This window comes from Oncorhynchus mykiss, chromosome 26, assembly GCF_057628025.1.
Source record: "Oncorhynchus mykiss isolate SJ-2025 chromosome 26, ASM5762802v1, whole genome shotgun sequence".
Classification (NCBI taxonomy): domain Eukaryota; kingdom Metazoa; phylum Chordata; class Actinopteri; order Salmoniformes; family Salmonidae; genus Oncorhynchus; species Oncorhynchus mykiss.
The window spans coordinates 44,415,988-44,426,997 of NC_143047.1; the positions used below are offsets into that span (position 1 = coordinate 44,415,988).

Genomic DNA, 11,010 nt, shown 5'->3' on the forward strand with positions numbered 1-11,010 from the left:
CAGAGAAAGCCAGAGTGAGAATTAGGCCGATACCTGCTAAGTATCAAAATCCAGAAAAGAGCTGTTAAATTCTACAACCACCTAAAAGGAAGCGACTCCCAAACCTTCCATAACAAAGCCATCACCTACAGAGAGATGAACCTGGAGAAGAGTCCCCTAAGCAAGCTGGTCCTGGGGCTCTGTTCACAAACACAAACAGATCCCCAGAACAGCAACACAATTAGACCAAATCATGAGAAAACAAAAAGATAATTACTTGACACATTGGAAAGAATTAACAAAAAAACAGTGCAAACTAGAATGCTATTTGGCCCTACACAGACAGTACACAGCGGCAGAATACCTGACCACTGTGACTGACCCAAAATTAAGGAAAGCTTTGACTATGTACAGACTCAGCGAGCGTAGCCTTGCTATTGAGAAAGGCTCTCAATAGAAGACAGGCTATGTGCTCACTGCCCACAAAATGAGGTGGAAACTGAGCTGCACTTCCTAACCTCCTGCCCAATGTATGACCATATTAGAGAGACATATTTCCCTCAGATTACACAGATCCACAAAGAATTAGAAAACAAATCCAAATTTGATAAAGTCCCATATCTACTGGGTGAAATACCACAATACCACAAGAAGGTCAACCAGTGAAGAACAAACACCGTTGTAAATACAACCCATATTTATATTGATTTATTTTCCCTTTTGCACATATTTACAACACTGTATATATAAATAATATGACATTTGAAATGTCTTCCAGAACATTTCAGAGTGTAATATTTTACTGTTCATTGTTGATAGTTTATTTGAACTTTTGTTTATTATCTATTTCACTTGATTTGACAATGTAAACATATGTTTCTCGTGACAATAAAGCCCTTTCAATTGAATTGAGAGAAAGAAAGAGAGAAAGAGAGAGAGTGAAAGAGAGAAAGAGAGAAAGCGAGAGAGAAAAAGAGAGAGAGAGAAAGAGAGAGAGAGAGAGAGAAAGAGAGAGACCCTCTGACTTTCTCTGTACTTCTCGTCTAATATTTCCATCAATATTTCTTCTTACCAACATGATAAAGACCCCCCCCCCCCCCCCCTCCGGCCACCTTGTTCCACATTGTTCTAAGTCCTGGAAATGTGACTGATTGATCAGACCAGTGGATGAACATAACAGTAAAGATTAAGAGGATGAGTAATAAGCAGCATGTGCTTACACAGCGCTGTGGACTAATCCTGCCCCCACCACCGGGTCCCCACCGTCTCCCCTTTAGAGGAGCAGACACCAGTCAGGACCCACAGACACACACACAGCTCCGGGACAAGAGGGAGCCCCACAGTGTTCACTAACTTCCATTGTTCAGCAGATTCACACCACTGTTACAGAGACCAAGGGACTATCCAGGACCTGAGAGAGAGAGAGAGATCATCGTATCTCCCAACACCAAGGGACAGAGGAAGGAGAGACAATCGGACGGGACATCCAGTGATCATAAGGGGAGTTGATCTGGACTGAAGAGGAACTGACCAGACGTCTGCCAGCCTGACTGCGGACACAAGGAGCCAGTTACAGCTACCCATCCATCAGCACACTTCTCCAATAGATTGGCAGTGACACTTTGACAAACTTTTCCCGCATCATCGCTGATCGCCAAGGTCCCAGACGTCAGGGGAGGCCGTTGGTGTGACCTCCTCACGGCTGAAGGAAGAACCGTCACACAGCACCTAGACTAGCCGTTGCATTGGGACACTATATCAGAATTTTTAAAGCCGTTTACAGTAACCCTCTAATAGAGGCGTGGGGGGTGGGGTGTGTGTGGGGGGGGAAAGTGACCGGTCCACAAGACATCGTTATTGAGAAACCGTGATGGAGGAACACCTGTCTAACATCCATCCTTCCTCGTCTCCTAGTGACTCTTCAGGGAGCAGTGGCACCGACTGTGACAGCAGAGGAGGTAAACGTTTGGCTGATATGGACCTTTCTTAAAAACTGGTGCTCGGGCCAAAAGCTCAGGGAAGACAGGAAATGAGACCCTGCTAAATGCTGCTCCAGAGCTGCTTTATTCTTGTGACTAAATCAGTGAAGTTCAGACTTCAGAAACCACGTTGTATATTATTGATTGTGTTCCGTAATGAGGCACTTGGGATCAGCATTTACCATGTGTGGTGCGGTTTGCTTCTTTACTAGCAGAACAGGTACAGGACCTCAGTACAGCCCTCAGTACAGGACCTCAGTACAGGACCTCAGTACAGCCCTCAGTACAGCCCTCAGTACAGGACCTCAGTACAGCCCTCAGTACAGCCCTCAGTACAGCCCTCAGTACAGCCCTCAGTACAGGACCTCAGTACAGCCCTCAGTACAGGACCTCAGTACAGCCCTCAGTACAGGACCTCAGTACAGGACCTCAGTACAGCCCTCAGTACAGCCCTCAGTACAGCCCTCAGTACAGCCCTCAGTACAGGACCTCAGTACAGCCCTCAGTACAGACCTCAGTACAGGACCTCAGTACAGCCCTCAGTACAGCCCTCAGTACAGGACCTCAGTACAGCCCTCAGTACAGCCCTCAGTACAGCCCTCAGTACAGCCCTCAGTACAGCCCTCAGTACAGGACCTCAGTACAGACCTCAGTACAGGACCTCAGTACAGCCCTCAGTACAGCCCTCAGTACAGCCCTCAGTACAGGACCTCAGTACAGCCCTCAGTACAGGACCTCAGTACAGCCCTCAGTACAGGACCTCAGTACAGGACCTCAGTACAGCCCTCAGTACAGCCCTCAGTACAGGACCTCAGTACAGCCCTCAGTACAGCCCTCAGTACAGCCCTCAGTACAGCCCTCAGTACAGGACCTCAGTACAGCCCTCAGTACAGCCCTCAGTACAGCCCTCAGTACAGCCCTCAGTACAGCCCTCAGTACAGGACCTCAGTACAGCCCTCAGTACAGGACCTCAGTACAGCCCTCAGTACAGCCCTCAGTACAGCCCTCAGTACAGCCCTCAGTACAGCCCTCTCTCCCATTAGAAATAGCAGGTTGCTGTCCAGCTTACATGGCAGCATGGTGAGCCTGATGTAGTTGTGACTGATAACAGCGCTTAGTTTGTGGCTCCACATTTCAAACACATAAACACGTCAAATGTTCTCTTTCTATCAGATCTGACATTTCTAATGGAATTGATTGAACTGTATTTTATTTAATTGATACAAATACTCATTTTCAATTAGTAGGATTTTTTTTGGGGGGGGGGGGGAAATAATAACCAGATCTTTGAAAAAATATATCATTTATATTGGAGAGAAAAAAGTAATGCTGCTTAATTTGAATTTTAAATCATTTGATAGTTGGATATTTAACGCAACACGAGCCAGCATACAGCTGTCAACAAGCATTCCTCTAACAGAGTCTCTAACTACCCCACCTCCCTCTCTCTCTCTCTCTCTCTCTCTCTCTCTGTTGTCTCCCAGCCTACAGCAGCCAACAAAGCATGCAGGACCTCAGTACAGCCCTCAGTACAGCCCTCAGTACAGGACCTCAGTACAGCCCTCAGTACAGCCCTCAGTACAGCCCTCAGTACAGCCCTCAGTACAGGACCTCAGTACAGCCCTCAGTACAGGACCTCAGTACAGCCCTCAGTACAGGACCTCAGTACAGGACCTCAGTACAGCCCTCAGTACAGCCCTCAGTACAGCCCTCAGTACAGCCCTCAGTACAGGACCTCAGTACAGCCCTCAGTACAGACCTCAGTACAGGACCTCAGTACAGCCCTCAGTACAGCCCTCAGTACAGGACCTCAGTACAGCCCTCAGTACAGCCCTCAGTACAGCCCTCAGTACAGCCCTCAGTACAGCCCTCAGTACAGGACCTCAGTACAGACCTCAGTACAGGACCTCAGTACAGCCCTCAGTACAGCCCTCAGTACAGCCCTCAGTACAGGACCTCAGTACAGCCCTCAGTACAGGACCTCAGTACAGCCCTCAGTACAGGACCTCAGTACAGGACCTCAGTACAGCCCTCAGTACAGCCCTCAGTACAGGACCTCAGTACAGCCCTCAGTACAGCCCTCAGTACAGCCCTCAGTACAGCCCTCAGTACAGGACCTCAGTACAGCCCTCAGTACAGCCCTCAGTACAGCCCTCAGTACAGCCCTCAGTACAGCCCTCAGTACAGGACCTCAGTACAGCCCTCAGTACAGCCCTCAGTACAGCCCTCAGTACAGCCCTCAGTACAGGACCTCAGTACAGCCCTCAGTACAGCCCTCAGTACAGCCCTCAGTACAGCCCTCAGTACAGGACCTCAGTACAGCCCTCAGTACAGCCCTCAGTACAGCCCTCAGTACAGCCCTCAGTACAGGACCTCAGTACAGCCCTCAGTACAGCCCTCAGTACAGCCCTCAGTACAGCCCTCAGTACAGGACCTCAGTACAGCCCTCAGTACAGCCCTCAGTACAGCCCTCAGTACAGCCCTCAGTACAGGACCTCAGTACAGCCCTCAGTACAGCCCTCAGTACAGCCCTCAGTACAGCCCTCAGTACAGGACCTCAGTACAGCCCTCAGTACAGCCCTCAGTACAGCCCTCAGTACAGCCCTCAGTACAGGACCTCAGTACAGCCCTCAGTACAGCCCTCAGTACAGCCCTCAGTACAGCCCTCAGTACAGCCCTCAGTACAGGACCTCAGTACAGCCCTCAGTACAGCCCTCAGTACAGCCCTCAGTACAGCCCTCAGTACAGGACCTCAGTACAGCCCTCAGTACAGCCCTCAGTACAGCCCTCAGTACAGCCCTCAGTACAGCCCTCTCTCCCATTAGAAATAGCAGGTTGCTGTCCAGCTTACATGGCAGCATGGTGAGCCTGATGTAGTTGTGACTGATAACAGCGCTTAGTTTGTGGCTCCACATTTCAAACACATAAACACGTCAAATGTTCTCTTTCTATCAGATCTGACATTTCTAATGGAATTGATTGAACTGTATTTTATTTAATTGATACAAATACTCATTTTCAATTAGTAGGATTTTTTTTGGGGGGGGGGGAAATAATAACCAGATCTTTGAAAAAATATATCATTTATATTGGAGAGAAAAAAGTAATGCTGCTTAATTTGAATTTTAAATCATTTGATAGTTGGATATTTAACGCAACACGAGCCAGCATACAGCTGTCAACAAGCATTCCTCTAACAGAGTCTCTAACTACCCCACCTCCCTCTCTCTCTCTCTCTCTCTCTCTCTCTCTGTTGTCTCCCAGCCTACAGCAGCCAACAAAGCATGCATCTAACAGTCTCTAACTCCCCCACCTCTCTCTCTCTCTCTCTCTCTCTCTCTCTCTCCCTCTGTCTCTCTCTCTCTGTCTCTCTCTCTCTGTCTCTGTCTCTCTCTCTCTGTCTCTCTCTCTCTGTCTCTGTCTCTCTCTCTCTCCCCCAGCAAAGAGTCCAGCCCCGGGTAAAGCCCTGAGTCCAGCCCTGCTCTGTAAGGTCTGTGGGGACACCAGCAGTGGAAAACACTACGGCATCTACGCCTGCAACGGCTGCAGTGGATTCTTCAAACGCAGCGTCCGACGGAGACTCATATACAGGTGAGTTGGAGAACAGACACACTGGCCCGGTGTCAAACTACCCACTGATAGATAGACTACCTGTTAGAGAGAGAGAGAGAGACACTCTGGTGTATCGTCAAACTACCCACTGATAGACTACCTGTTAGAGAGAGAGAGAGAGAAAGAGAGAGACACTCTGGCCCGGTGTCAAACTACCCACTGATAGATAGACTACCTGTTAGAGAGAGAGAGAGGAGAGAGAGAGAGAGAGAGAGAGAGAGAGAGAGAGAGAGAGAGACACTCTGGCCCAGTGTATAGTCAAACTACCCACTGATAGATAGACTACCTGTGAGAGAGAGAGAGAGAGGAGAGAGAGACACTCTGGCCCAGTGTCAAACTACCCACTGACAGATAGACTACCTGTGAGAGAGAGAGAGAGAGAGAGAGAGAGAGAGAGAGAGAGAGGAGAGAGAGACACTCTGGCCCAGTGTATAGTCAAACTACCCTCTGATAGATAGACTACCTGTTAGAGAGAGAGAGAGGAGAGAGAGAGAGAGAGAGAGAGAGAGAGAGAGAGAGAGAGAGAGAGAGAGAGAGACACTCTGGCCCAGTGTATAGTCAAACTACCCACTGACAGATAGACTACCTGTTAGAGAGAGAGAGAGAGGAGAGAGAGAGGAGAGAGAGACACTGGCCCAGTGTATAGTCAAACTACCCACTGATAGATAGACTACCTGTTAGAGAGAGAGAGAGAGGAGAGAGAGAGGAGAGAGAGACACGCTGGCCCAGTGCATAGTCAAACTACCCACTGACAGATAGACTACCTGTTAGAGAGAGAGAGAGAGGAGAGAGAGAGGAGAGAGAGACACTCTGGCCCAGTGTATAGTCAAACTACCCACTGATAGATAGACTACCTGTGTTGTCACAACTTAACTTTTTACAATTATTTAAAAAAAAACTATTTGTGAGTTTAATATATTTAAGTTTGAACCAGACTTCTTAGTTGATGTTTAAATCTCTAGAATAGTTTATTTTGTTACTGTAAAATATGTTTTCCTCATCCCAACAGGTGTCAGGCTGGTACGGGAATGTGCCCAGTGGATAAGGCCCATCGTAACCAGTGCCAAGCCTGTCGGCTGAAGAAGTGCCTCCAGGCGGGCATGAACAAAGATGGTGAGTCAGTGAAATGTATTTATTTGATGTCAAAGATAATAATCTGTTTTTTTTCTCAGTATGAATAAATCTGAAAGTTTGTATAATTCAAGTTAGAGTTGGGATATGTTTGTTGAGGTAGTCTGTCTCCTTGGACAGTCAAGTGTGAAGATGTGTCAGGAGTCTGAGCTGTGTCTTAACTCTCTCCCCCAGCTGTCCAGAACGAGCGTCAGCCCCGCAGCACGTCTCAGGTGCGTCTGGACTCCATCGACGTGGACACAGACAAGGAGCATCTGTCCACCACACGGGATCCCACTTCCTCTTCTTCTTCCTGCTCTGTGATCACCCGACCTCACATCACCTCCACCTCAGTCAGCTCGTCGTCTGCCCCACCGCAGCGATGTGCACCCCCCAGCCCACAGAACAACCACCGCTTCATGGTCAGCCTCATGACCGCTGAGACCTGCGCTAAACTGGAGCCTGAGGATGGTGAGGAGGGCTTTGTTATGGCTGTTCCTTGGTTTTCCTCTGTTTCTCTCTCTCTCTCTCTTTCTTTATTTCTCTCTCTCTCTCTCTCTTTCTCTCTCTCTCTCTTTCCCTTTCTCTCTCTCTGTCTCTCTCTCTCTTTCTCCCTCTCTCTCTCTTTATTTCTCTCTCTCTCTCTTTCTCTCTCTCTCTCTCTCTCTCTTTCTCTCTCTCTCTCTCTCCCTTTCTCTCTCTCTGTCTCTCTCTCTCTCTTTCTCCCTCTCTCTCTCTTTGTTTCTCTCTCTCTCTTTCTCTCTCTCTCTCTCTCTCTCTTTCTCTCTCTCTCTCTCTCCTTTTCTCTCTCTCTCTCTCTCTCTCTCTCTCTCTCTCTTTCTCCCTCTCTCTCTTTATTTCTCTCTCTCTCTTTCTCCCTCTCTCTCTCTTTATTTCTCTCTCTCTCTTTCTCTCTCTCTCTCTCTCTCTCTCTCTTTCTTTATTTCTTTCTCTCTTTCTCCACTTCTCAATCTTTCTTTCTCGAGTATTTACAATTTCTATCTCTACAGTTGACATAATCTCCAGGTTTTTATTTTATGTATATTGAAATAATTCCACTTCTTCCACAGTTGATGAGAACATAGATGTGACCAGTAACGAGCCAGAGAGGGAGTCCTCAGACTACCACATGTCCCTGTACCCTTCCAGTACAGAGAATGTGTACGAGACGTCAGCCCGGCTTCTCTTCATGTCTGTTAAATGGGCCAAGAACCTGCCAGTGTTCTCCAATCTCCCATTCAGAGACCAGGTATAGACGGGATACTATGATAGGGTTTACTTACAGTATAAACTGCTTATTAATAAGGATAAAACCTCTTAAGGATTAGACTCTTTTTTTACCTTAAATTTTTGCCTAAAATGACAAACCCACATCTAACTGCCTGTAGCTCAGGCCCTGAAGCAAGGATATGCATATTCTTGGTACCAATTGAAAGGAAACACTTTGAAGTTTATTGAAATGTTAAAGGAATGTAGGAGAATATAACACATTACATCTGGTAAAAAATAATACAAAGAAAAAAACAAATGTTCTTTTGTATTTTATCTTTTTTTTTACCATCATCTTTCAAATGCAAGAGAAAGGCCATAATGTATTATTCCAGCCCGGGTGCTATTCAGATTTTGGCCACTAGATGGCAGCAGTGTATGTGCAACGTTTTAGACTGATCCAATGAACCATTGTATTTCTGTTCAAACCTTTGTATCAAGACTGCCCAAATGTGCTTGATTTGTTCATTAATAACGTTTCATGTTCATAACTGTGCACTCTCCTCAAACAATAGAATGGTATTCTTTCACTGTAATAGCTACTGTAAATTGGACAGTGCGGTTAGATGAACAAGAATTGAAGCTTTCTGCAAATATCAGATATGTCTATGTCCTGGGAAATGTTCTTGTTACTTACAACCTCATGCTAATCACATTAGCCTTCGTTAGCTCAACCGTCCCATGGAAGGGACACCGATCCCGAAGATTAAATATATCACAACATTGTTTGGTAACTAATAGTTAGTCAATATGAACGCTTTCGTAAAGCTCAAACGGGTAAACAAGCCAAACATTTTTTTTTACGGTGCAAAGAATAGTTTGATACAAGTTCCATCTGTTTAGAGACAGTTGAACTGCTTCAAAAACATTTTTCTGCATAGTTTGTGATGTCATGTTTATGACCTGTCACCCTTGACCTCTAACCTTGTGCGACCCCCACTGATCTGACTTCCTTGTTCCCCTCCAGGTAATCCTGCTGGAGGAGGCATGGTCTGAACTCTTCCTGCTGTGTGCCATCCAGTGGTCTCTCCCCCTGGACAGCTGTCCTCTGCTGTCCCTCCCCGACCTGTCCCCCCCAACCATGCAGAGTAAGACATCCTACACCAGCGTGGACCTGCGTCTGCTCCAGGAGGTCTTCAGTAGGTTCAAAGCTCTGGTCGTAGACCCCACTGAGTTTGCCTGCCTCAAGGCCATCGTCCTCTTCAAACCAGGTGGGTGCCTGGGGGGGATGTTGGTTTGTGATTTTTGTTGCTATGGTGTCATTTCTTTGCAATAAGAATGGCCAGATGTAATCTGTGGTGATGTTTTTGTGTCCAGAGCTGAATGTCATGAGATACATGTTTTTGTTTGATCTGCATTAGGGCTTTCTGTTGTCTGGGGCTGTAAATTCTACTTCTCCAGATTCCGTCTGGACACGTGGATAAGACGTGAGACTAGGCCTGTTTGACTGATCTTTCCTTCTTCTTCTCTTTGTTGTCATAGAGACCCGAGGTCTGAAGGACCCGGAGCAGGTCGAGAACCTACAGGATCAGTCCCAGGTGATGTTGGGACAACACATCAGATCACATTACTCCAGTCAGCCTGCCAGGTAGGACTACTACGATCTCCCTGCACAACCTCCCTGATCTCCCTGCACAACCTCCCTGATCTCCCTGCACAACCTCCCTGATCTCCCTGCACAACCTCCCTGATCTCCCTGCACAACCTCCCTGATCTCCCTGCACAACCTCACTACACAACCTCCCTACATAGCCTCACTACACAGCCTCACTGACCTCCCTACACAACCTCCCGACACAACCTCCCTACACAGCCTCCCTGACCTCCCTACACAACCTCACTGACCTCCCTACACGACCTCCCTACACAGCCTCCCTGACCTCCCTACACAACCTCCCTGACCTCCCTACACAACCTCCCTGACCTCCCTACACATTCTCCCTACACAGCCTCCCTGACCTCCCTACACAACCTCCCTGACCTCCCTACACAACCTCCCTGACCTCCCTACACAACCTCCCTGATCTCCCTGACCTCCCTGACCTCCCTACACAACCTCCCTGACCTTTATGACCTTTTATCCACATGGATCTGGATTCCACTGTATATATATCTAGCTACTAACCTGAAGAATGAGAGGATGGTAAAATGGATTCCACTGTATGTATATCTAGCTACTAACCTGAAGAACGAGAGGATGTTAAAATGGATTCCACTGTATGTATATCTAGCTACCAACCTGAAGAATGAGATGATGTTAAAATGGCCTGTGAAATCAAATTTCACTGTTATGGATCTGTAAATGACTTGATCTTGATAATATTTTGATAGCTGCTAACAGAATTGGAATCAGTTTTTAATTTTTTTGTTTTTAGACACTTCAGGACTTTGATGGAATCTCTCTTTGCTGTAAATTCAAAGTGTATAACTCACCCCCCTCTCTGTCTCTGTGTAGATTTGGGAAGCTCCTCCTGCTGTTGCCCTCTCTGCGTTTCGTCAGCTCTGAGCGGATCGAGCTCCTCTTCTTCCACAGGACCATCGGCAACACCCCCATGGAGAAACTTCTGTGTGACATGTTCAAGAACTAATACACGGAAAAAAACAAAATGGACGCTGAGTTATACTGCACTGAGACACACCGCAAGTGAACATGCCCGAAAGCTAACAAACTGATGTGTGTAACAGGATGTTGTAAATATCTTATTGCTGTGTGTAAAGAAAACCATGTAAATACGTCATTGCTGTAAGAGAGTAAATAGACCTGCTTTTTGAGCTTGATAATGTGTTATAATGGGCTTTGCTGTGTGTTGGACCCCGGACTCAAAATGTCCTTTACTGTGTGTTGGACCCCAGACTCAAAATGTCCTTTACTGTGGGCAGAATGTTTGTGTCTCATATCTTCAGTTACATTTCAGTCTAGTCGTCCATGGTCTATATTTTTCACGATGTAATGTAATATATTTACATAAAATCTGTTTCGTCTTAGACACTGTACATTTCTGCTGTCGTAAATATGTGTGCTGCATTTATGATTTCATGCCTTGATAAATTGAAACTTGTA

The 11,010-nt window shown here is 46.7% G+C and overlaps 1 protein-coding gene across 1 annotated transcript; it reads left to right on the forward strand.

Annotated features, from left to right (window-relative positions):
- The first annotated feature begins 1,064 nt into the window (after positions 1–1,064).
- On the forward strand, positions 1,065–11,010 carry nr2e3 (nuclear receptor subfamily 2, group E, member 3). Its single transcript, XM_090223233.1, has 8 exons — positions 1,065–1,937; positions 5,399–5,549; positions 6,580–6,683; positions 6,876–7,151; positions 7,751–7,929; positions 8,917–9,160; positions 9,432–9,537; positions 10,405–11,010. Exons 1-8 carry the CDS (start codon positions 1,850–1,852, stop codon positions 10,535–10,537), a joined length of 1,281 nt encoding a protein of 426 aa, XP_090079359.1. The 5' UTR covers positions 1,065–1,849; the 3' UTR covers positions 10,538–11,010.

Excerpts from the sequence above, each read along its gene's own strand:
- nr2e3 (XM_090223233.1), top strand. The coding sequence starts at position 1,850 with ATGGAGGAACACCTGTCTAACATCCATCCTTCCTCGTCTCCTAGTGAC. Across the intron at positions 6,684-6,875 it reads GGCGGGCATGAACAAAGATG|CTGTCCAGAACGAGCGTCAG; the intron begins GTGAGTCAGTGA and ends TCTCTCCCCCAG. Across the intron at positions 9,538-10,404 it reads TACTCCAGTCAGCCTGCCAG|ATTTGGGAAGCTCCTCCTGC; the intron begins GTAGGACTACTA and ends GTCTCTGTGTAG.